The sequence below is a fragment of the Notolabrus celidotus genome, chromosome 22 (genome assembly GCF_009762535.1).
Source record: "Notolabrus celidotus isolate fNotCel1 chromosome 22, fNotCel1.pri, whole genome shotgun sequence".
Taxonomy (NCBI): Eukaryota; Metazoa; Chordata; class Actinopteri; order Labriformes; family Labridae; genus Notolabrus; species Notolabrus celidotus.
The window spans coordinates 18010153-18035948 of NC_048293.1; the positions used below are offsets into that span (position 1 = coordinate 18010153).

The following is a 25796-nucleotide window of genomic DNA, read 5'->3' on the forward strand; positions in this document are numbered from 1 at the left end:
ATTTTTGAAATGAAATGAAATGTAAGAAAAAGGGTTGAAAATCATCCCACAGAGCATGCAGTCAGGTTGTTTTGAACTTCAGCGGCCTCAGTTCAAATTACTTATAATTATAATTATGACATTGACCTTCTGGATTCAGGCTATCTACTGCTGACGAGGCTGAATAAACTATCTAGTAATGTTTTTAGGGTTTAACTAGTAAGCCAATGTAACATTCTAAAAAAAAAAAAGAAGGGCCTTATATTTGTTTAACACTTAACAATCAAGCAGTAAATGTTTTTTGTAAACTTTTTATTTTACTGTTAGCATTCTGTTTTGTAGTCTAACGTGAACACAATTTATCGAAATTACCACCGCTTATGAATGCACATTTAATCAAAACAATAAGCATTTTATTTAAGTGACACTGAAAGCAAATAAACTAAATTTATTTACTTTGAGAACAATGTCAATGTAAGGTGACAGTGTATACAGATGATCCTTACTGCAAACAGCTTGGTTGTTGCTGTAAGAATTAAAAAAAGACTACAGATCCATTTTGTGCACAACCAGCTATAAGCATTTGATGACACTCACTATCAGATATAAACCGATCTGTTTGGTCCTGAGGGATGTGATTTGATTAACATTGCTTTTCCCTTTTTTTTTCTAAATTGAAAGAAACCTTGTGCTTCAGAACTCACAACCTTGTAAAATCAATCAGTATACATGATTAAAATTCAGCAAACAGATTCAGTAAATTATAATTTTATTGAAAAACAGGCAGTGAATTTATTAATGCTATTTTTTTTAATAAATATGATTCGTAACTGCACTGAGTGTGCAAACCAGTCAACTTTAGCATCAGAAATGAATACATACTCTCTACAGAAGGTGTGGAATAGATACATAATCTATCCCACAGTGAATATGAGTACAAATGATCATTGGACTCACTTAATGCCAACAGTTGATCAAGGCATCTGTCGGTGTTGTATTGTAAACTTAAATTCTAGCGGCTCATAACAGCAATAATCATTAGTCCTGCCTCGTAATGATCAAGACTCTTTTTTTTTCATTTCAGCAAGATAAAAACAAATAATGAGGCGACAGGCAGTCCTCTCTCCAGAGTACTAGTGCATGCATTTATGAAATAAATGGACAAAAAGGAAAGCAGCCAAATGACTGTTCTCATCAACTGTTCATAAAATAAAGTGCAGGCAAAGAATTTAGTCAAAAGCTCATGAGAACATCTCGTTCCTGCATGCTGGTGAAGAATGGCTTCCCAAAAACAAAGGAGTGCAGTCCTGCCCTCAGCTTCTCAGCGAAGGCCATGACAATGTTTAGATCTCCTTCCACGGTCAGATCCAGGTCCGTCTTTAAATTGCGCAGAGATCGAAATGGCTTCTTCCCTTTTTGCCTGTAACATGAGAAGGGGAGACATTGTAGTGCCAATGTTCACAGCCTAGAAAACTTAGGGTCTGAGGGCTTTGAATTAACATCGAGTTGGTTTGCAGCTGTGAGCAGAAACGCCACGCCACAATGAATTATGTATGCTGCTACAGGATGGCAACTGAGCATAAACAATCTTGTCGAGGCACCTGTAAAATAGTATGCCCTTAGACCTCAGGCAGTTAGCACCACCATAAACAAGCCCGCTTTTATGCTTCCACATGAGAACACAAATAATGCTTTTGCTGGTGTAGTTAGTGTTGATTCTGGAGTAAGATAGATTTGCAGTCATTAACTATGTATGAGAACAAATTGTAGTCAGCATTCTGGAAACAGATTAAATGTTTTGGAACATGTTAACATGTCAACATTCTCCTTAATATTTAATATATTATACCCATGTGTAAGAGGAAATCCTTGCACACTTTGGAGCTCCACTTTTACCTCTACCTGAGGAGTGTGATAAAAGCAAATCTGACAAATCCCAGCACACTTTGTTTTTTCTAACACAACAAGTCAGAGTTACTTACAACTGCATGATAAGTACTAGGACTTCCCAGTTTTAGTATCTGTCTTCTAATAGCTGCATTACCAGAAGCATAACAAAGAGACTGGATGACAACTAGAACAAGGAATAAAACAATCCACAATGATCTGTGGGAGCTGGGACATCCTATTTTTTTTAAGTAAGCATCCTTTATTCCTTTAAGTTAATAATGTGAATATTTTTTCACATCATCAACTGAATGCATGTGGAGACTGATCTGATATATATATTCATAGAGTTTGTGCATCTGCAACTGCATAGACATGTTTGGCTTTACTGATGTAACTGTGAAGATCAACAAGTTTGCGTATATATTTTCTATACTTTGAATATGTCTGTCATTAAGAAAGTGTAATTATTACAAAAAGATGATCCAGTTTTCTGTTGATAGAAATCAGAATTCTGACAATAACCTCCTCTTGAGCTGTTCAGGTATGTAGCACGTTAGCTGGGGATCCAGCCAGATCAAAAGAGAGCCAGCTTTGTGGCTTTTGTTGAAAACTCTGGACTCCCATTGATCTTGCTTTGTAGTTCACACCACCTACCTATTACTTAGAGGGACTCCAGTTACTAGATTAGTGCTGTGCAGTTAGTGCAATGAGGATTTCTGTATGTTTTTCACTGAAATAAGCTGGAAAGATCCCAGAACGGGAGCTAATCTATGTTTATCATCAATTAAACTAAATCACAAGTCTGAAATTGATCAATCATAACATCAAACTGCATTCGCTTTAGTCCACAGATGTATTCTATGCGCAAGACAAAAGCTTTATTATAAACAGAAAAAAGGGAGTGACTAGAGTCCAGAAAGAAGTGGGAAGGTCAGTGGGAGTGGAAGGCCAGTCTGTTGGGAATCACAGAAGGAGATGAGTCAAGCCCAGATGGAGCAATGACCAGGTCACCACATGGACTGTGCATGAAAAAAAGAAATTGGGAACGCTTGACACGTGTTGAGTTTAAGTCACAGATTAGTTGACGGAGCTGAAGAATGTGGTTCTGAATCTAAGGCAGAGGGTGGGGCCAATAACACAGACAGGAATCTATTCTCCGTTGATTGAACTCTATTGATGTAGCAGGGTTAAGTCATATCAACAGTTCTTTAACTTCATTTCTATTTTTCCTTTTTTGATAGTTTAACACGAGAGGCTTAAATGCAAAGACTGTTGTGAGGTTATGAAAAGTTTCAATTCATACAGCCTCAAACTAAAATGAATTAAAATGATCCTCTGCATTCACATTTTGCAAAAGAGACATCTATTAATCAGAGTATGCTTTGTCCTAAAGTTAAAACATTCACTTAAAGGCAATCCAGAGTTCCCTTTGCAGAATCCATCAGAGCCATAGAGAACAGTTCTTAAAGAAATGCTCACCCATTTGTTTTGTTTGCTCTTCAGTTTATCTGCATACGTTTCGTAGAACTTAGCAATAAGTGGCTGCTATGATGTAAACTACTCTTCACCTCGGTTTAGGTGCCCTAAAAACCAAAAGACCAGGGATAGCCAAAATGAAATCCCTGGTCTCACACACAGAGTTAGAAATGCTGGTTCATGCTTTTATTTCCTCACGGCTCGACTATTGCAACTCTCTCTTCACCAGCCTCAATAAATCTTCTCTTAACCGACTACAATTAATTCAAAACGTTGCCGCTAGACTGTTAACCAGGTCCAGTAAAACAACCCACATCACCCCCATCCTATTCTCCTTACATTGGCTGCCAATCAAATTCATAATACAGTTTAAGATCCTCATATTAACACATAAAGCTCTCCATGATCAAGCACCCTCATATATGTCCGACCTGCTCCATCCTTACATCCCCAGTAGACCCCTCAGATCCTCAGATCAGGGTCTGCTTGCAAAAACTAGAGGTGACCGTGCCTTTGAGCATGTGGCGCCAACTCTTTGGAACAATCGTCCTCCCCATGTGTGCTGTGCTATTTCCATCGAGACTTTTAAAAAGCATCTTAAGATACACTTGTTTGTCATTGCTTTTGACCATCTTATGTAATTTGTTGTTATTCTGTCTGCTTTCATTATCGTCTTATTTATTGCACATTGTATTTGTCATGTCGATATTGAAACTCTGTGAAGCACTTTGTGACTATGCTCTAAATAAAGTTTACTTACTTACTTACAAAAAGAAATGTTGTGGTTTAGAACTCAAAATGTGTGGGCTGTCTCTGCACTTGTATGATCTTACCCTGCTGCCCCATCGTCTTTCCACCCCATGTTGTTTTGGTTTCCTCTGAGCCACAGCCTCACCCAGTTCTGACAGATATTTCTCAACTGGAGATTTTGTAATCCCTTGTGAGCATGCAGCACTTTCAAACCCATACAAAACTCTAGGGAGGATATCAAACTAGAGTGATTCTGGCTGAGAGCCCTATGCCAGCCAATGTAGGCTGTATACATAAAGTGACCACATGATGATCGGCAGTGATGTCACCATCAGAGCAACAACAGTGGCTGCATAACAAGTGAATCATAAGCCCTGTTATTAACATATCTTGGAGTTATTCTGTGGAAGAAGGCGTGTGAGTGCTGCCAAACAATAATCTTTTCTGTTGTTTGGATTAAAGTCGTATTAGTCACAGCTCTTACGTTTCGTCCTCAATGTACTTGAGCAGTGTGAGGGCCTTCCTGTGGAGCAGCAGCAGGAACTGGGCCAGATAGGTGCTCCGCAGGGACAGGCCTGGCTTCAGCATGAACACCTGGGTACAACACAGGATGTCAATTAGTAGTCCGGGCTACGGCTGTGCCACAAAAGATTGGGATATAACACAACCCCTCCTTAGTGCTGACCTTGAGAAAGAAACATATTGCTTTTGTCATGAGAGAAACTTGTAACCCCAACTATGGGAGCACTTCTAGCGCAAAAAATAATTGTTTGTGTCCCCTAACAATAATAATATTAAAATAACTAACACAGTTTTTGGGGTGCCTTTATTGAGACTCAAATATGACAGGAAGTGTTGCTTGTTGCTTACCTCATCTATAAATGACTTCACCAAAGTGTCTTTATGCATGACGTCTTGAAATATATTCCTAAAGAAGAATGCAAAGGGATCATAGAGGCATTTTTGTATGGAGGAAGACTTTGTGAAATCACATCTTTAAAAAGTAATAATATGCAGCACTATGTAAATGAATACAACGTGTGTCTATGACTTACAGGTCAGGTGTAAAGGTCTCATCGGTGTGGATGACCGTGTCGGGGGCTATGTCGTCCTCACTGTCCGTCTTCCAAAGTGCACTGAGCTCAGACCGCATGTAGCGTCGCTGGTTGTACGAGTGCTCATGGCACGGTGGCATCTGCTTGACCGTGTTGATGTCAACATCGATGTGAGTGGTCGGGTACGGTGAGTAGAGGACTTGGCGGAACGGCAGGACGAAGCTGCCTGTGGAGTCCTGGGGATTACATTTTTTATGTTAGAGCATGTTTGTATTTTTCTCTTTGCCACATTCAGTCCTAATTTAAAGAGCAGACAGGAGAGATCATACTATGTTTCTATAAGAAGAAGCATAATAGGGGGAAGTTCCTTGTTAGCAGAAAGTAAAAATACTTATTAGAATTTCAGATGCTTCAGATATAAGGTCACTAAAATACAACATAAGAACAAAGAATGTTAGCAGAGCTCTACCAATCTTGCTTTTTGTTGTTTCTCCTAAGGCCAGTTTCCTTTCCACTCTATACATTTTATGTTGATATCTAAAAGTAACTCCTGCAGGACTTCCACAACATAGCAATGTTTTTATGATCAAGGTAATAAGCTTTGCTGGGGTTCTGCTGCTTTTGTTGACATACAGTATTATCTGCCTATTTGGCATTAAATCCTCTTGCACTGAAAAACCCAGCTGTAAACAGTCCATCATCTGCTCTTAAAGCTATAACTTAATCATCCCCAAATCATGTACAGTGTACAGATAGCAATATCTTGTAGCAACACATTTCAGGTCAGAGAAAGAGATAAGCTCAGAACAACACATAAGGAAAAAAACAAACAAGCAGGACCATACAGAACAATAACCACTGCCAATGCTCTGATTCTAAATGTATTGTACTTTATAGTAAACCGGTACCTTAAGCAAACCCTGTACAAACAGGCCGGTGTCATATTTAAAGGAGGAGTCAGCCTTGCAGAGGCGAGAGCACTTCCTCTCAGCTGGGGTGAGGAAGAGACAGAGGGTCCGCACGATCTGCAGAACGAAGGTCACATTTCAACACTTTGACAGAACAAGCCTTCAAAAAGGGGAACAGGTTTTGACATATTTTGACAGAAAAAGCAACAATGCTGCTTAAATGCAATTTATGCAACAGAAAAACATGTGCAAATGTATTCCATCAGATTCCCATTAAGAGCGGAATTGGAAACAAGATGGATTTTGATTTTGCGAGTGGTTAGATTAAAGGAGAGTGGATTCCTGCACAGTGTCAGCTAAAAAAAGCTCTCCAAAAAGTGACATTTCAGCACAAAAAGTACAAAATAAGGCCTGTGTTGCTCTAAAGGCCAGCGTCAGTCTGAAGGCTACATGTTGTAACAAATAAAAGTCTAGATTTAATTGGTGCTTAGCTCAGGCCTGAAGCCAATACAATTCTTAATATAGGCTGTTTACCTCTTTGATATGTACCATGCAAAATATTGTTAGTAGATTTATGTTGGATATTTTATGGAATCCATGATTTCCTCCTTCTCATTGTGAGTCCACCTTTCTTATTAATGCAAAACATGTAAGTTGTAAAATGAAATAGTACCTAAGGGGCTCATTAAACTCTAAAACACAGCACAACAGACTTCAAACATTTTAAATTATGTAGATGAATTACAAATGTAACTGAGTGCAGCCACTAATATTGTAAAATTACCTTATTAACTTTCTCTGGGTTGCTTCCAACCACAATTGAACAGCCGCAAGTCTGCAGATGAGAGCTGATGGCCCTGAACCACAGAGACAGAGGCATGCAAATTAGAGGCAATTAGCTTCATTAACATTGCTACAATTATTAATCACAGTTTTGAGGAATAGTGATGAGGCCAAAAGAAGTGGGACCAACAAACAGTTATGAAGCTTTAAACACAGAAGGAATAAAGGTGGATTTAACTGGCAATGGTCTGGAGTAGAGCTACAGTGCCTCAGAGCCTAAAATGTACTTTGTATTCAAGCAGTTTAGTTCATATTCTGTCCGTCTGAGTATATCATTGGACATTTAATAATCCTTTTCACATCTCAGGTTGGTCTTTCATTAGCAGAGCATAACTTGTGAGCAACAGTACAATAATTCTTTGGATAAAAAGTCTCCTTTAGCTACAATCATCCTTAAATTAATAAACTCCTGTTAACAGGTGCTTCTTAGTGTCCACAGGATGCTGGACTAATCTCCTACACCTCCGAGCAATTGGAAGCTTCATCGCCGGAATGGACTTTGCAGACTCTCAACACTAACAGTGATTTAACTTTCGACCCTTCTCTGGAGGATACTTCGCCTAAGTGGACAGCCATTACTCATCATTGGAAGGTTGATGGGTGTTAAATGGGCATTGTTCATCATCTGTCTCCATTCGCCATGTACCGGAGTGCTTACTTGTGGAGGAAATCCTCGTGGCAGCTGTCCCCGATGTCATCATCATTTAGCACCGAGTCTTTTATCTACATGGTGGGAGAGCCAAACAAATTAGTCACTTTCCAAACTTCTCCAAACAAAGAGAAGAGTGCTGATGGGCATTTTTTCTAACACTGCTGTGATAAAAACAAGATGCAGAAAAACGAGCGTGTTATGGTGGAGGAAAAAGGAATAAGAAGTCGAGGGGCCTTCTTTGTGCTGCTTTTTGTTTTTGGTTACATTTGCATATTAAAAGGAGGAAATGTATTGGATCACACTGGGCGATTATCAACACAAGACCCTGAAAAATATAAACCTTTATAAAATAATAGATAACCGAAATGTGTTCCATTCCAAGAGTGAAATCTGATTGTGTTACAATAAAGAAATAAACTTATTTCAGTCAGTCACTATCCTTGATGTGGAGTTCAGCGATTAATGCTGCCATTACAAGAAATATATTCACGTCTTCAATTTCATCTTGATATTCCAGTTAAAAACATGTAGTAAGGTTTCTAGCTCTTCTTTTTGTTACTCTTCAGTTTTGAACTCTAAAAGTCACGTGTGTTCGTGTGTGTGTGTGTGTGTGTGTGCCACTTACATCTATTTCTTCAGGCACGCTGTGTGTCTTCATGGAGGCCAACAGCTCCATGATCGGAACAATCTCCAAGCTCAGAACCGAGATGATGTTGTAGCCCTAATGTTGAAAGAAAGAGGGAACAGTTGATTCAAAGACTATGGAATGCTGGAGTCATTTTAATAGGCACACAAGTCATAGGAGGAGGTGGTGTTATAAGCTGTTGTCTCAAAGAAACAAGCCAAGAAAGCTCAATCTTGACTAAAAACAAGTAAACAAATAACCATTTATTAACTCCCTGAGAGTTTCTACATGGCAGTATAAAGGGGACAGGAAAACTGAGACCCATTAAGACTGGACAGATTGGACACAATTTTAAGGGCTCATGCCAAAAACGCTTGCTTATGTGAAGTGCACTTCTGGAAGAGGCTACAACCTATTGTTTTACTTGATTTATGACGGACTATAAAATGCATTATGAGAAAGAACTCAAAGTGGATTAGTTAATCTGATCCAAACCACTTTATTTTAAGTTAAATTTAAAGTTTACTAAAGTGCTGCACAATGGAATAATAGATATTAGAACACACAGAACATAAAACACTGTAAAAAATAAAATAAAAAAAATAATAAAAATAATTGAAACACACTAAAAAACATACTTTGGATAATAATTAAAAACATAAAAACACTATAAAAATAAAATAAAAGCAAAAAAAAGAACAGACAAAGACACAGATCACAACTTTCTTACTGGATTAAAAGCCAAGAAGTAAACATTAGTTTTAAGACGTGATTTAAAAGTTGGTAATGTTGGGGACAATCTAACATGAATGGGTAGCTCCTTCCAAAGAATTAAAACATTTGATCCCTTGTGAATAGAACGACTATTTTTTGTCCAATATCTCACTTTTGGAAGCATTGACTTGTTTTTCTTTGAAATGTTTTTTTTTGTCTTTGAACATATTAAGTCAATTTTATCAAATTTCTAAAAAACCTAAATTGTTGGTGTGAGGGTTCCGCATTTCTAAGCACATTGGTAAATACACAAATAGATGTATCTGTTCCAAAAAAATCTTAGGTTTGCTAATTGTCCCTGAAGCCATCACACAGCCATCACACAGTACATCACACATCTTTTAAAAGTTTTTTTTTTTTTTTTTAAACAAGGGCTGTGATTTTTATAAAAGATTTCAAAGATAAGAACACCTCCATTGAAAAGGTAAAACCAAGAGATATAAAAAGTCAAAATGTTCAAAACATATACAATTTTTACAATTAATTCTACTTAACAAACTGACATTCAGCTAAACACAACCTCTTCCACAGCAGTCTCCACATTATTAATGTATTTTTCAGCAGATTCTTATAGTGTTGACTGTCCTATTATTTAGTCCGCCCCTGTTATTACCTGCTCGCTGGCTTTCTCTGTGGGAGTACTCAGACCTAATTAGCTAACTTACTCCTTTGTGTTGGGAGACTGCAACTTTATTATTCTGCCAATGTTGCTACAATCCCAAATGGGTAAAGCAGAGGTGATGGATTACTTAATACCCTTTAAAGATCAAGAACTAAAGCTGAATGAGGTTTTTAAGTGCATTTAATGAGTATAAAGGGTAATAATTTGCCTGTTCTTGTGTGAATAATAAGTGCATATCTAAAAGTCAGAAGTCAAGAGATCAGCAAGAAAAGGAAAATACCTTCTGCATCCAAATGCGTCCCCTGCGGATAACATGCTTTAGCCTCTCCACGCAGATCATGTGCAGAGGCAGGTAGAAGGCCAGCTCTGTTTGAGGCAGGATAATAGACAAGGCACACGTGTTCTTGTCCCCCTTCAGCTCACCGTCAAAGATAAGAGACACGATGATGACACCCTTTTCTGCCAAGACAAAGAACTTCACATCCACAGCGCCGCACTCGGCACTGCGCAGGATCTCTCCATTAAGTGTATGATTGGCCAGAAATGTGACCTCTCCATCACTGAGGAACATCAGTTGGTCACCCTTAGGTGTCCAGATGTGGCGCACTCGGGGACCCAGGATGTTGTCCCAGTAGGCAAAGGTGGCGGCTAGGAGAGGGCATTCTCCCTCTATGGCAACCTCGGACTTAGCCACGGCAGGCGACTGGGGTGGACAGCCAGAGGACATGGGAGAGACTTGGCAATGTTGATGTCTTCCAAAGAATAAGATGCTAAACCTAGAAAGAAGAAGAAAAAATATATATTCTTGTATATTTCAGGTCTCGTTTATCTAGAAGCCAAAGATCTTTGGTTGTGCAGTTAAGATCTGGTATTCTTCCTCTGGCCATTGAGGTCGGTCGATTTAAAAGTATCCCTAAAGAAAACAGACTCTGTGAGATGTGAGATGTGTGATTTCAATGAAGTGGAAACAGGGTCCCATTTTCTTTTGTACTGTACAAATTATGATGACCTCAGAGACAGATTGTTTCAAGAAATTGCCTGTAAAAAGCCTGAAATATTGTGGTGGACTGATGTGCAAAAACTAAATTGGTTGATTAATTTTTACATGTTCAAACTAGCTAAATCTCTATCAAAAGCCTGGACAAGAAGACAAATAGTCTTTTTAAGTAGTGTGCTTTTTTATTTGTATTATTTTCTTTTTATTCTGTTACAATTTTCTCCCTCAGTTTCCTTACAATGAATGATCGTGCTGTGCGCTCTGACCCTGGACTGCACAAATTGATGGTGTCTTGTAACCCCACTTGGGCTGGGCATATGATTGTATGCATGACACAATAATAAAATAAAAACTTCAAACTTCTTCTTAATAAATGATCCAAACTATTCAAACTGCAAATACCACTAAAGCTCCCTCCGGATTTGCTTCTCATTACAGCGGGTACAAAGAGTCTTTATGAGGCTTTATGTCTGAATGAGAATAATTTGTTGCATGTTGTTTGGGTCAGCTGATTCTTATTACTACAGCCACCAAACAGCAGCTCCTTTTTCTCTGAAAAATTGATGAAAATCACTGAAATGATAATGTTTTCATACATTCTTTGGTATTTTCTAAAATATTAAAAAATGAATCGCTTAGTCTTATGCATATCAATTGATACCACCACCACTTGATTGTTATATATATGCATAATTAACCAGTAAGCTTTGTAAAGGCTAGTTTCAGACCTGGAGCAGTATATTTAGGAAAAACAATCACTGCTGCATTGACAATTTTCTCAAGTCTACTTTGGGGTTACCTTAGTTCACATTATTTCAGGCTTAATGCAACATTACCGTGAGTATTGAGGAGTTAAATACGAAAACAGACAGGGTTTCTCATCACGTAATAATCTGCAGCAAGGAAAAAATACTAAATATTTTGCAACTCTTGAAACGGATATGTCATAGCATTAGCAAAACTAACACAAGCAAATGGTGACACCGCAGTCACTTACTTGGTCTCTCTTTTTCGGACTGAATCGCCACAAGCAGTGTTTCTAAAGGAAGAGTTTAAGGTACTGTTCACATGTCATTATTTCTTATTTTCAAAAGCCACAGCATTCAACATCTGAACGTCAACAGCCTCCTGCTAGTCAGCTGCGATTTGTCTTCAAGATACTTCCTAATACGTCAGAGCTGCGTCAGCCAGTAACAGAGCTGCACGGCGTCCTCTAGTGAGCAAGGCAGGGAAATAAGACAGGGAGTGAATGATGTCATCACTTTTTCAAGAAGCCACCTGCAGAAAATGGGTTTATTAAATTCATAATAATAATAATACATTTATTTATTCATGCCAATTACCTTTCAAAACACAGTTACAAAGTGCTTCACACCCAAGGGTAAAAATACACTGGGAGATTAAAATAGCATGAAAAGCAAGGAAAAACATCAGGGGGGGAAATACAGTGAGGTTGTGCTGAAATTACAGTGAATAAAACAATTGAGCCACTAAAACAGTAAAACTGGATACAGAATAAAACAAATTAAAAACAAAACAAAAATGAAAATCAGCTAATTTATTCTAAAAATGCCTTTCTATAAAAGTACGTTTTTAAGAGTGATTTAAAAGCAGGTGCTGTTTGAGCCGACCTCACTTCCTCAGCTGGTGGAACTGAAATAAAGTCTGGTCGTTTAAATCAAACAGTCACAACCGTTTTTTAAAATTACATTTTGATTTTGAATGTTGCACACTTCTTTACTTGATAACTATGCTGTTATTTCCCTTTTATTCCAATGCAGCTTGCTTTCAAAAACTCCCAAGAGTTTGTGGAGATAACGTCAAAATTAGAAGGGGTAAAGTGTCTGGGCCCACAAAGAAATTATCCATTGAGCACCTCCCATCAAAAGAATTTGACTGAAATTACATAGAACCCCAATTAGCCTACATGAACATTAACTAACCGATTCTTCGTCCTTTATTCACTTCAGCTCACACATTACTCACAATATTTACAGTTATTCAGGAGAGCTGCAGGAGAGCCTGGGTTTCTAGTGAGCTTGTCTCTTTAAATGTTTTTAATAGCAGACAGAAGGCTTTTGAGGAAGATGCATCAGCTTGTAGATGCTTTGACTGATGATTTTTGTTCTGAAATTCATGATATGTTGTCATCTTTTAGAATTCTGTGTTGTTTGTCTGTAACTTTGTTGGAATGTGCTGCTACCAATCTTGGCAAGGTCACACTTGTAAAATAGACTCTTAGTCTCAATGTGGTTTTCCTGGTTAAATAAAATAAAATAAAAATTCAGATGCACAATCGATGCAACACAATCACACAGAGATTAGATAAACTGTAAACCTAGTTTTGCATCTTTTAGGGTGGCTGGGGGTGTTGTCTGTTTTATGTTATTTTACATATAATGAGTATAGCTTGACAGCCTCACAACAAATACACTACATGTAGAGGGTCTCATTTGCTGGCCTGGAATGTTCTCTGGCCTGTGGTTTTTTAGCCACAAAAGCACAAATTTCCATTTTTATCTATACTTAAGTCTATGCACAAATAAATTAAAAGAGATGCAGTATAATATTTTGTGAGCTCTGGTGATAGTGAAAGACACATTTTGTTACCTTCAGTTCATAGCCTGAATAAAGGAAGACATAACCTTGTGGTTTCAAAAGTGAAGCCAATGTTAAATGGATTAAATTCACAATTGTCCTATTACTGAAAGAAGTCTGACTGTGATGAACCAAGTGAGTACCTGCTTTTCAGTTAATGTTAACCTTGTTGAAATTTTTTTTGAATTAGCTAATCATCTCAGCCCTTATGCTGAGGTCAGACTACACGTTATGAGCATGATTATAGCCCCATCCAGCAGGCGTAGAGTTTCAGTACCCATCAGCCTGAAAATCAATAATCTTGTCCTGTGTAATGTGTCACACTGAAAAACAATCAAGCCTCAAGACCTTCTGACAGAAAGTGAAGCATGTTTGATTTTTCTTTCTACCAACTATGATGTGTTCCATTGTGTAAGTGACACCAGTGAGAGCAGTGAGCGCTCTGCATGTGCAAAAGTCACAAGCGTGAACAAACAAAATGATGAAGTGAAAGAAGAATGAAGAAGTTGGTGCTTCTGGATGGAACTATGTGACGGAGGAAAACCGTGACAGACTAAAAAGAAGAGAAATACTGGCAAGAAACAGCAGACGCACTTCAGCAACTTGGTAACTGCCATTGGCGTTATCAGAAAGGTAGCATATCATTCATAACCACATTTGGATAGCCTTTTAAAAAACACTCAGTTGGCAGTTTATTAAGTACACCTAGCTAAAACAAATGCTGTTTCCTGCATCAGTCTCATAAATCCGGCCTTCGTGATTGTTATAATTAGTTTATGTTGAAACAGTGGGGAGGTGGGGATTCAACTGCATAATCGTTTTGGAGGTTTTAATATGTGGTGCTGTTAAAGATGAATTGATTGCTGTTAAGGACAGACTGAAATGGTGTGAAATGAGGTGGTCAGGATGATAGAAACACTTGTCAGTACTTTGTTGTTTACAGTCTTCATTCCAGGTGTTGTCTTGCCCAGCCTCTCTTCCCTCCAATATCTGTCGGTCAAATCATGAAACGGATGGCTCTGTGATCGCCTATTTTAGCACAGTGAAAAACTATCATTTAGTCCGACCTCAGCTTTAGTCTTAAGTCTCCCTTAGTGCAGCGTTGGATTCATTTCGGTAATTAAAGTCCATTTTATAGTACTTAATGATGACGCAGGCTATGCTTCACGGAGTGGCTAAGATTGATAAGTTCCTGCTAGGGTCCCGGTGGACATCCCGCCCTCTTTCAAGGTTATGTTTGACTCCAAAAATCAAGATGGCAACAACTTCAAGGCTTAGGGTAGTTCACAAAAACAGTCTTCATGAGACTGCAGCAAGGTCAACTTTTGTAATGCAGTCTATGCTTTGGTCAAAGTCAGGTTGGCTGTTTCCCACCATTTCTCTTGTTTTTGTTGGCCACCCTTATGGTAAACAGACATGATGGTGGTTTGGGTGGTGTCATACAACTCTCTGAATGTGCATGTCTTGAAAATGTTAATGTATTTGATCAATAAAATTAGGAGTCAATTCAGATTGGTGGAGTATTAACATGTTTTTATATACAACACATCTGTTTTTAAGCTGCTACAGTTGCTTCCAGAATGAATTGTTGGATTGCTGAAGTCTCTGATTATGTAAAATATGAGAATTTACAATTTTCTTATTGAATACTTTTCAATATTCATATTCATTGCATCATATCTCCTACCATTTATTTTTAGTTTGTGGATTTCTTTATCTTCTTTTGTCCATGACTTAGGACAAAGTGAGAAAAGTCACCCTGCAACTCAGCTGCAAAAAGTTGTCTGGAGTTGAATTTCTCAAGGTCACTGTCCATTACCAGTCACCCTAAATTGTGTACCTCCTGGCTGCCCTGCTGATGAGGTTGTACTCAGTGAACAGCACTGCAGCTTTTCAATTACAATAAGGGTGACACGGTTCCCACCTTTGGACCTTTCAGTGACTAAACAGTAAAACCACCCACCTATATATTTCTATTACCATTGTTTATAGTGTTTTTTATGGGTGGAACACCCATATTTTTATTCAGCAACAGAGTGAAATTGTGAGAAGTAAGCTCTTCACATCAGGTTTTCTGTTTAGGTACTTTGAGGCTGCAGACTATCACAAAAATGCAATCAGACCTTCAAACCAACCCTATACAGAACAGACCCATCATAACCAACTTACGGGCAGTGTCAGCTCTGTAATAGCATTACTTATTCCTTGAAGGATTTCTTGTACCAGGACAAAGACTTGGATAACTTTGTATATTGCCCTCAAGAACCACTTTTTGGGACACTTCTAATTTAGGCAGCTATTAGCAAGCTATTTTAGATTTAGTCTTAGTCTTTAGATGAAAATGATTTTTAGTTTTAGTCACATTTTGGTCATTTTTGCTCTCAGAAATTTAGTCTATAGGTTCACTAGACAGAAAGTCAAAAAATGTCAGTCTAATTTTAGTCAATAAAAAGTAATTACATTAGCCAATTAGCCAATCAGAATTTGATATCAAGATTTGTTTTGAGTGTTTTAATCTGCAGAAGAGCATTTCAATCTCTTAATACTCTAACTTGTGAAATAATCAGATCCCTCATCAGTTGGTTAATTTAGTCTTCACCCTCCCACAATGCAACGCAGTGGAGCTGTCCCTGCTGATCTGCTAAGGTACGGGAAATGTATTACTCATGGACACAAGTGGTAGCCGAATGTACAGGAATGACCTTTACTCTAAGTCAAGAATGCATAAACCAAATGATTGACATCCAAGTTGTCAATTTTCAATCAGTGCAGAAAAGCAAAAAAGGAGTCTTTCTCCTCTCCTTCTTTGCATATTTTACCACAAGAGACCACCGTTTTTTCTCTTGCTCTTTCATTCTGCAGAGACATTGCTGGTTGAGACTCAGTGTGTCATTCTTAAGAAACTTGCAGCCTTTGGCGCTTTTCCACTATATGCTGAGTGGAGACGGCAGAGTGCCAACAGGGTGATAATAGATCTGGTGAATCAATCCTTTTTCCTTGGGACAAGGCAGGAGGCAATGTCAACACCCTCCTCTGGATATTCAAGAAGCCAGAAGCTCCTTTCCAATGACCTGAATCACAACTTTTCACGTCTGTATGGTCCTTCTATATCAGTCTGTGCAATTTCAAAGCTCACACCTGTAAATCTGCACCAAAAAACATTTAACCCCAAAGTCCATTTGACTTTTTCCAGACCTCTAATCTCTGGGTGAGCTTCAGATGCATGCCAATTTTGTCAGTTTGAAAATTTCATCCTTAGATTATCACAAATCCTCCAACTTTTCTGAAAAATAAACTCCCACCTGTTTCCCTAGACCACTGTAATCTTGAAACTTAAGAATGGCAAGTGTTAAAGCTAACAAATGAGTCCAAAAGTGGAACGACTTCATCAACAATTAAGTGTTTTTAATTGACATTTTACATATTACTCTTACTGTGAATAAAATAGCTCTGTTGCTCTAGTAGTTTGTATAAATATCATTTATTTCACCATCTTTGTAAGATAGTGGCTGATACATCAAAGCTGAACAGCCGCCTAAGAACTCCACAACTCTACAGTCTCAACTAGCTGATTTACTCTCATGCGTTTCAATAACCTCTTCACCTTTTCATCCCTTCAGACGCCGTCAAATGTAGACTCTGTTCTCTTTGACAGTCAGAAGTGTTGACGTCTCCAGCTGTCGGTTTATCTTTATATGTGCTCTGATGTCTGAATGGCAAACCTGTCTGTGCAACCTATTTTCACATTTACAACCTATTTATAATGAGTGTGAAAAATAGCCGGGGTTCGAAAATCATTCACTAAATAAAACCTTCTGTTTCACAGTTTTACTCATAATCATCTCTTTAGCTGTGAAGCTATCAGCTGCAAACACTCTGACCTGTCTGCTGATGATTAAGCTGTATTCAGCCAGCAGTACATTTGAAATAGTACTGACTGCATATGCCTGAAGTTGACCTATTACATTAGTGAAATGGTTTGTGGGTTGTTATATAAAGCAGACCACTTTTCTTGGGCATACGAGTATTGAATGATAGTCTATAGGAGGGTTTGTAAAGGCTAAAATATCTCAACATCTACAGGATTAATTCCCCTGAACGTTATATATTCATCCTTTATCCCTGGAGGGTAAAGTGCGCATAGTTCTGAGCAGGCATTGTGCGATTGTATGTTGGGAGCACCGGGACATTTCCTGGTGGCCTTAGGGTCTATTATGCCGTGAGCAGCCGGTGTGAACATCATGTACCTCTCTGAATGCACTTATCATCATATGTGAGTGCGACTCTCACGCTTGGCTTATTGCGATCCACCAGTTGCCGTAGTGTCCTGGCTACTGTCTGCAAAATATAATGTCATAGTGTCCCTCGTGACGCACATAGCAACTGTCTACTCGCTGCCTCTCAATTGGCATTAGGCAAGGATTATCTCCAGGTGAAATAGAAAGGAAGAAAAGGAGAGGTGGAGCAAAGAGGGTGAGAATTAAAAAGAGGAAGGCCCTTGCTGCAGACACAGCAAAGTGCAACAAAATAGGTGGCATGTTCGTCATTAAGGGACTCAGGTTACTGCACAGATATAAAGTGTAGCTATCTAAGTAGCTGGGCTAATAACAGTGTGACAGAACAGCCCCTAGGCTACACAGTGTGCACTTCTCTCTGTGGAGGAATTAAATCATAATGAGTACAACAGAGTGATCATATAGCATTGAAGGTAGCGTGTTTCAATTAGTCCAACATAACAAAAGCTGATGAGAGTGCATGCATACTTGCAGAACCAGGGATGCAGTTTGCCTACACAATAAGTGGATGATGCAGACAGGGTGGCCTGGGGTGGAGTCTAACTCCCAGCCTGAATTATCATCCCAGTCCACCCTTGGTTCTGAAGTTCCTAGTTTCCCTTCAGTGGTGTCAGAAGGTCCCCAGCCTCTACCTCAGGATGCACTTTAATAACTTTATTGAGTCTTCAACTTTGCCTGTGGAGTGATCATCAGCTCAAATTATGTTTGTAATATAAGAAAACAATTGCAAAAATGAATGATATTCCCAATATTAGGAATACCTTGTTCATTCTTTCAGAATAAATACACTACTGAACTAAAATGAGAAAGCATGCCCTTGGGAAAAAAGAAGAGAGCAAGCCACCATTGTGTTTGTTGTCAGTGCTGTTCCTAAATGCAAGTATGCTATCATGTTAAACATACCTGCTATTCTTGTCTTTGGACAAAAGTTAACACACAGTTAATTAATCAAATACTCTAATGACATGTTAGATAAGGCTGTAAGTATGCATTTTAAGTCTGTTTAAGCCTGGACGACTATTTTCTCATACAGTTGCCTTCTGATAACAGGACAGCATTTTGAGATAAATTTCATGAGTCATTTTAAATACATTTGAATACATCTCATAAATGATGGATAGCTTTAAGATAGAATGTTTTTATGTCTTGACGAAGACAGTAAAGACACTCAGTAGCATCCCGAAAAGTCATTTTTAATCCATTTACAGTGTGTATGGCATGGCAAATAACGCATAAATAGCTAATTTTATTTGGATTTAACTCAGTTTCATTTTAAATTCAGAGTACAAAGGGCTTAATTGGATGACTGAGCCGTCATCTATGCTTGAGGTGATGGAGCCTGTGGCTGTGTCTCTGTATCTCTGGTTCACTTCATTAGTGTCAGTGTTTTTGCTCAGGGAGACGTGATTGAGCAGAGTGACAGCACAGCATCTCTTTTCATCTGACATTAAACAGACAGTCAGGCGCCTGCATCCGCCAATGCCGGCAGCTCGATGCCCACCACCAACATCCATTAGGGTTGGTTTAACATCGGTTTATTCTCCACTAACCCACATGACCACGAGAAATGGGGCAAAACTGCCCTCAGAGCAGCCTCTGGGGCCTCCATGAATCCTACTTTCCCTCATTCTACCACCCCAATCCTCTCAAACTCCTATTTCTCTTCCTTCTTTAGATCTGGAAACATCACACATATTGAACACTGAGGGTACATGCTGAGTACATGCTGTGAAGGTCACAATGACATATAAAATCAGACAATGTAACACACCGACATAATAACTGACTTCAAATAGGCAGGGGAGAAGAACAAAAAAATAATACAGATGAATCATCATGAAGATACAAAGTCTGTCACGCTCACGATCATGCTGAGTAAAGGCTGATCTGACCAATTCCAATTACTTCTCAGTTTTTAAAAAGGGCAAAGTATGGACAGGCTACAAGGCTTCAATAAGCCCTGTTCTTTTGTGTGGTTTCAAAGCAGACTCCAGGTTTAAAACAAGGCACAACAACAACGATCATTCAAAAGAGGGAACTTCAAAGAACCTCATTTTCTCCTGCCCAGCTGCACTGTGGCTCCCTGCCACAGACCAATCATTATAATGAGAACACAAAAAGGACTCTGGAACAGACAGATACACAGACCAACGCTGCAAGCTAATGTAGAAACTGTTTTAACAACTGATCGTGAGGTGTTAGCATGATCGGAACATGAGGTTTCATGGGACTGTATGTACCAGCTCTCTGATGGATCTTAAAGGGCTGCATATGACTCCATTCAACTATATTAAACCATTTTATTAACACAAAAGAACCACATTTCTTTGAACACTTCAATATCACCCAAAGTTAATCCATACAGACTGGATAAAGGAGGAGGAATAACACAATGCATTAGTGCCTATAATGTTAACAACATAAAACATATTTAAGTTTATATGCTTGTGTGTATATGATGTATTAACCCTTGGATTGTTTTTCATCTGTGATTTCCCCTCTTCTATTAGAGTCATTGTGGTCAATGCACTTTGAGCAGAGAGGATGAAGAGGGTCTCTCTCTCTCTCTCTCTCTCTCTCTCTCTCTCTCTCACACACACACACACACACACTCTCTCTCTCTTTTGCTTGTGTTAGCAAACAATGCTGGCTAGGTAAATGGAGCACTAATTTATCCCCGGGTAGTAGCTTATCATTGTATCTTTGAGGACTTGCTTTGTCAGGTTACCTCAACCCCTGCAGCAGATGAGTTCACCTGTGATTGGCCCGGGGGGTATATAGTGCTACAAAGGCACTTTTTTTCTTTCATACTAATCAGTCATAAAGCCACTGTCTATTGTATGCAAATTCCTGCCTTCTGAGTCATTGTTCAAATCATCATATTTCAGTCTCAGCAGATGTGTGTCCAACATGAGTCTGGTCCTGCTGGAGGTTTCTGCCTGTTAAAGGAAGTTTGTCCTTGCCGCTGTAACTTGCTAAATACTGCAAAGTGCTCTGCTCATGGTGGATTAAGATGAGATCAGACTGAGTCCTGTCTGTAAAATGGGACTAGATTTTATCCTGTCTTGATGTTGGGTCTTCGTTAATAATATCACATAGAGTACGGTTTAGACCTGCTCTGTTTGTAAAGCGTCTCTAACATCTGTTGTCATTTGGCACTATATAAATAAAGATTGAGTGATTGATTGACCTTTAAGCTCATCTCCAGAAAACAGACACCCTAAAATCCCTACATATTTCTTACCACTAATACTAACATAGTACACTTTATCAATATTTCAAACTTTTTCATCTTAACTTCTGTGTCATCCTTCACTAACTTCACAGCACCGAATCCACTTCAAGATCCTGCTAGTCACCTACAAAGCCCTCAATGACCTCGCCCCCTCATACCTGACCGACCTTCTCAAACGCCACTCCGCATCTCGCCACCTCAGATGCCAACCTCCTGTCCCCTATCACCAAGACTCAGCACTGCACCTTTTGGGGGGACGGGGCTTTTGCCATCGCTGCTCTAACTCTCTTGAAATCTCTCCCTCAAACATCTGCAACTCTGACTCACTTCTCTCATTTAAAATCAACGCGAGACCTACCTCTTCAAAAAAGCCAGTGACCTCTTCTTTCTCTCTAATGCTGATATGTCTTTCTTTTCTCTTATCTGTTTTGTGCACAATGTCAAGCATCTTTGAGTATCTTGAAAATTGTTATATAAGTCCTTTCAATTCTTATTGTTATTAAAATATGTTAGAACTCCCAAAACTGTGTCTGGCAACAAAATGATATACAAGAGCATGTTGTAAAGATTTCAGAGCATCAGCAAAGACTGTTATTAGCAGAGAGTAATCATTGTTCCACTCATGGTGACAACCAGAATGAAATAAAAACTCAAGAACATCCCAGGCTATGCAAATTAAGTCATTTTCATTGTAATGCTTATCCAATTAGTTCAAACCTAGTGACTTACTTTACCAACTAAGCTATAAATCTATCATTATCTTTGAAGCGTCTATGTCTTTTAAACGACAATGTGTTTGCAGAACTGTTCCTCCATGGCCCAAAGGCACCAGTTATCATCCAGCTCAGACCCACTGTCTGTGTTTATATTTGGATTTAACGCCTCATATGTGGTCATCATGCTTTATTTGTCATGGCATATGCTTTAAGCCCTTTGAACACCTGCCTCAGCACTACCCTTGTGCAGCGATTACATAATATGTTTACACTACTGTGTTCAGATCACTCACATATGCAAGTATGCATTTGTATGCAACGTTGACTTGTGCAGATAACACTTGTTTACTCTATCTTACTGGATTGTGATAGTGCATGATGAAGAGGCTTTAACGTGTTTTTTTCCCAGCTGATTTTAAAGCTGCTTCCTCTGGGTGTGGATGCCAATTTCTGCACTGACTCAATAGTAAAATGAATAAAGCTTCAAATTTATAATACAGACATCTTTACGGGGCATATCTTATTCCAGCAACAGTATAGTGAACTATATGAGCGTAATTCCTATGGCACACATAACTAGACAACAAAGCTCTAGTTTTTGCAGTCTGTCTCCTCTCTGCTTGAGAATGTATTTTAACACAACTTGCCGTATCCCTTTTGCAATAAAACATCACTGAAGGCAGCGTGCTACTTTCTAAGGGTGTTGCTCGGTCCCTCTCAGGTTTTCTTGGGTCAAGACCAAAGCTTCCACAATCCCTTTGAACTTGTTTTCCAATTCCCTGTGTCTAAGTGCTGGTGGCCCTTGGTGGGACAGCTGCAGTCAGAAGCCAGACTGAAGGAGTCAGGCGCTCAGTCCACTCAATATTCTGTCAACATTTCTTCATCCTTTTTTCAATCACTTAAAAAGTTTGCTATTGTTGCACACAGCAGCACTGTGAAGTCTTTATCACACATCATAGGAATTGCATTCATACTGGCAGTTTCACACATAACCCAGTATGTGTTTTGTGCTAATATTATACTGATTAGCAGTGTCAGTAAGCATAGGGGTAAGTGTTCATTTAATGGAGGAGATTGTTCCGTTGCATTCAGCATTTATAGTCTCTAAGCCTGATCTGTTCCCAACACTAACCAAGTGTTAAGTTGCCTAGCTTTGGCTCCTTACTTGCTATCCATTAACCCTCCTGTTATGTTGCGGGTCGAACTGATGCTTTTTAAAGTCTATTTTAGGCAATTTATGCCTTCCAAACCGGCTAAATGCAGCATAAAAATCTGGGCAGCATGTGACAGAAGAGGATTCGTGTTCATTTATCGACATCACTTCATAAAAAAAATAATAATTCAAAATGTAAAATAAAATAAACAAAAATCGATGTCATGTAAAACTGTTGTATTGATATTTAGGGCTTTCCAATGTACATTTAAAAAAGTTTTAACATGAATTTTAATGAAAAACAAGTGATTTATCCTCATTGAAGCATGATCTGTGAGAATTAAAGAACACCAATGGAACAAATATTGATTTTAAATGGTTAGTAATGGAGTTAAAAATAAGATTTTAAAAAATGGTTTCTTGGGATTTTTTGGAGTTCTGACACTTTTGGAGAATTGAATATGCCCCGGGTCAAATTGACCCAGGAACATTATTTCTGTTCCAGAGAAACGAACATAACAGGACGGTTAAGTTACAATGTGAAGGTTTTTTTAAAGCAAGATTTTAAAACATTTGTGGCATTCAACAGTTTATTGTATGATATTCCAGAGATTTGCAGAACCTTTGAGTATCCATGCTCCTCTAAGGGAAATGCTTTGTTTTCATAGCAGTTTTGTTATTTTAAATGATACATCATGAATGACAAACGTATCAGTCTGATAGTCTGACTTGTAATGTTCTTGCTCACAATCTGATTTACGTGTTGTGATTTATCGGCCTTGGTTTATTCCTGCCCTGTTGATCCTATTATAATTGAACCCACAGATGTTATTAGCTGTCATTCCCTGTCTTCTGCTGAATGAAATTTCTTCAGATATCCTTCCTATACTGCTAAGACATTAAGGGACTCCCAGTCGTTTCCAAGCAGTGACAGTCTTTGGAGAGAAGCCAAGCGGAGACAGCCGTCCGGGTTTCCTGTGTGTCTTTAATCCTGGATCAAACAATCAAACAGACTGCATGAAACATGCAGCGCCAGTGCCTCTTCTGCTTATGGCTGCCTTTTTAGGAGAGAGCTGAACAAGCTATAATGATATTCAGGCTGTTTTTCTCTCCAGACATGCTTGAAGTGACATTCTCCGGTCTGCAGACTCAGTCCAACTCATCTGGCAGCTCATGCTGAGACAGGGATGTATATATACTCAGGAGCAGCTGATTCTTGTCACCCCAGTGCTCTTCAGCTTTTCAGCTGATGGTGTGATTTGGAAAGCAGGACATTTTTAATATAGTCATCATCATGGTTGTAACAATGTCCATAGATCGTGACAGAAGGGAGGCATATTCAGCCGTCCAACTAGCTGGGATGCATAATCATCAGTTTGAGTTCTGTGTGATGATGTGGTAAGAGTTGTTTGTGCAGCAGGCTGTCTGCTATCTCAAAGCTTAACCCACCCAACAACTCTGCATACTTGATTTCAACTTTAGGTATTTCAGGGCTAAGGGAAAAAATTGCAGTCTCATCAGCATATATCTCATGGATTTATCTCCTCTTTCTATGCCTTTCATTCTGTTGGTAATTGCATTTACCCCCTCAGGTCCCTGTCATTCATTCTGTCTAATTAGCTCTCCTGACCCTCTAAGCACATCTCTGACCTCTTCATAGTAAAGACACTGACTCCCACCTCATTACTTTGACTGCTAGATGGCATATAGAATCTGTGCTTAATCAAAGATATATTTTTGGGTCAACAGGTGCGGTTAGGACTAAGTTTTTAAAAATAAAGAAAGAGCATAGATCACATGTGTCATAGATGTCCACAAAACCTGAATGCATGTCCATTCTCTTTGTTTTATAAGACTTGTAATACAAGTTAGGAGTGTTTAACTGCTTCGAGCCTGCTCTCCAGAATGGGCCACATTTATTGGTGACTCACTGAAAAGAAAACTGTAATGGGAAGACGAGTGTGTCTTGTGAAAGTGAATTTCAGTTAAACAATGGGTCTATTTAAAGCTGACTGGGAGGCTTGTTGTACAGAGAATGAATGTTTGAATTAATCAGCACCTAGCTTTGCTTTCTTCCTCAGTGATTTAGTATCTGCAGGAGGAAAAGGGGCAGGGAGTCATAACTCACAAATTAATTTATTTATAATCGCTCATCTCACTTGCTAGCCAGCTGCAGTGCAACAGTAAAAAAAGATGCACAGATGAGAAACACCGAAATGTAAAAAGCATGTTTCTCTCCTCACTACACCCTTCTAAACAAAGTTATTGCTCTGTGGTTTTTTAAGAGCAAGCCACAGTGTTACTATATATAAGGCAGCTCCAACACCAAGCTGCCTACAGGGCTGGTGTTCATACGGGTTGATAGTTAGGCCCAGAGGACATCTCTAATATGATTGTAATTCTCCATAGCCTCAGCAAATCATACTGCATGCCTCCAAGAACCCAGCTGTAATTTTTCATACACATGTAACACCCCACAAAGAGGGAGGGGGATCTTTGTGAGCTCCCATAAGGCCGAGGCTAATCCCACTCAGGGGAGAAGTCTGTAAAATGACGTCACAGTGAACCTTTTCTACCCCTGAGGTTTCTCTGTATAAATTCAATCCACACCCCCGGGGTCGACCACTGATGCAATGTGATGTGCTTCTTTTCTGTTATTGCTCTCATCTTTCACACTGCACCTCTCACTGACACTTGCCACAAGCTGTGTTTTAATGGGGCAGTTCCACTGAGATGAGATGAGTGGTGCTCAGATCTGACCACAGCAGGGTTAAATGGGTATTTAATGGTAAGAGAGAATTTACCATCCCTGACAATGAGCAAAGTAGTCACTGCAGTGCAGCATGAAGTGGTAAAACTGCATTTTCATGGAACGATGCACTTTCAATGAACGGTATCCAGAAGGTATTTCCATTCTCTGGTTTTATATGAAAATGTAACATCACAATTCCTTCAGTGGCAAAACTTGGATTATACAAAAAAACATTTGAATCTGTAATTAGCTTACCAAGTGCAAACATTAGACAGCATCATTTAGGTAGAATAATCAACCCATATATGTGGTAGAATTAATAAAGCACAGTAATCGATATATCTCAGCATTGGGTCTCTCTGCATTAAATTAACCCAGCAATTGTTTGGTCCAATATTTTCTCAGCAGCATTTCTTAGTGTGCAGTGTTTGTGTCAGAGTTTCTCAAAATTAGCAGCATTGTGTGGTAGAGCTGGT

At 38.9% G+C, this 25796-nt stretch overlaps 1 protein-coding gene across 1 annotated transcript; it reads right to left on the reverse strand.

Moving 5' to 3' along the window:
- Positions 1-731: 731 nt before the first annotated feature.
- On the reverse strand, positions 732-11800 carry c9orf72 (C9orf72-SMCR8 complex subunit). Its single transcript, XM_034675719.1, has 10 exons — positions 11569-11800; positions 9855-10350; positions 8179-8274; positions 7560-7624; positions 6843-6915; positions 6059-6175; positions 5151-5386; positions 4966-5023; positions 4580-4689; positions 732-1399 (listed from the first exon to the last, which is right to left on the reverse strand). Exons 2-10 carry the CDS (start codon positions 10299-10301, stop codon positions 1213-1215), a joined length of 1389 nt encoding a protein of 462 aa, XP_034531610.1. The 5' UTR covers positions 10302-10350; positions 11569-11800; the 3' UTR covers positions 732-1212.
- Between the last annotated feature and the right edge of the window lie 13996 nt (positions 11801-25796).

What these genes read in the sequence shown, in the direction of transcription:
- c9orf72 (XM_034675719.1), bottom strand. Translation starts at nt 10,301, where the DNA reads ATGTCCTCTGGCTGTCCACCCCAGTCGCCTGCCGTGGCTAAGTCCGAG. An exon ending in CACGAGGATTTCCTCCACAA is followed by an intron (nt 6,916 to 7,559) that starts GTAAGCACTCCG and finishes TCTGTGGTTCAG; the next exon opens with GGCCATCAGCTCTCATCTGC. An exon ending in TGAAGTCATTTATAGATGAG is followed by an intron (nt 4,690 to 4,965) that starts GTAAGCAACAAG and finishes TGTTGTACCCAG; the next exon opens with GTGTTCATGCTGAAGCCAGG.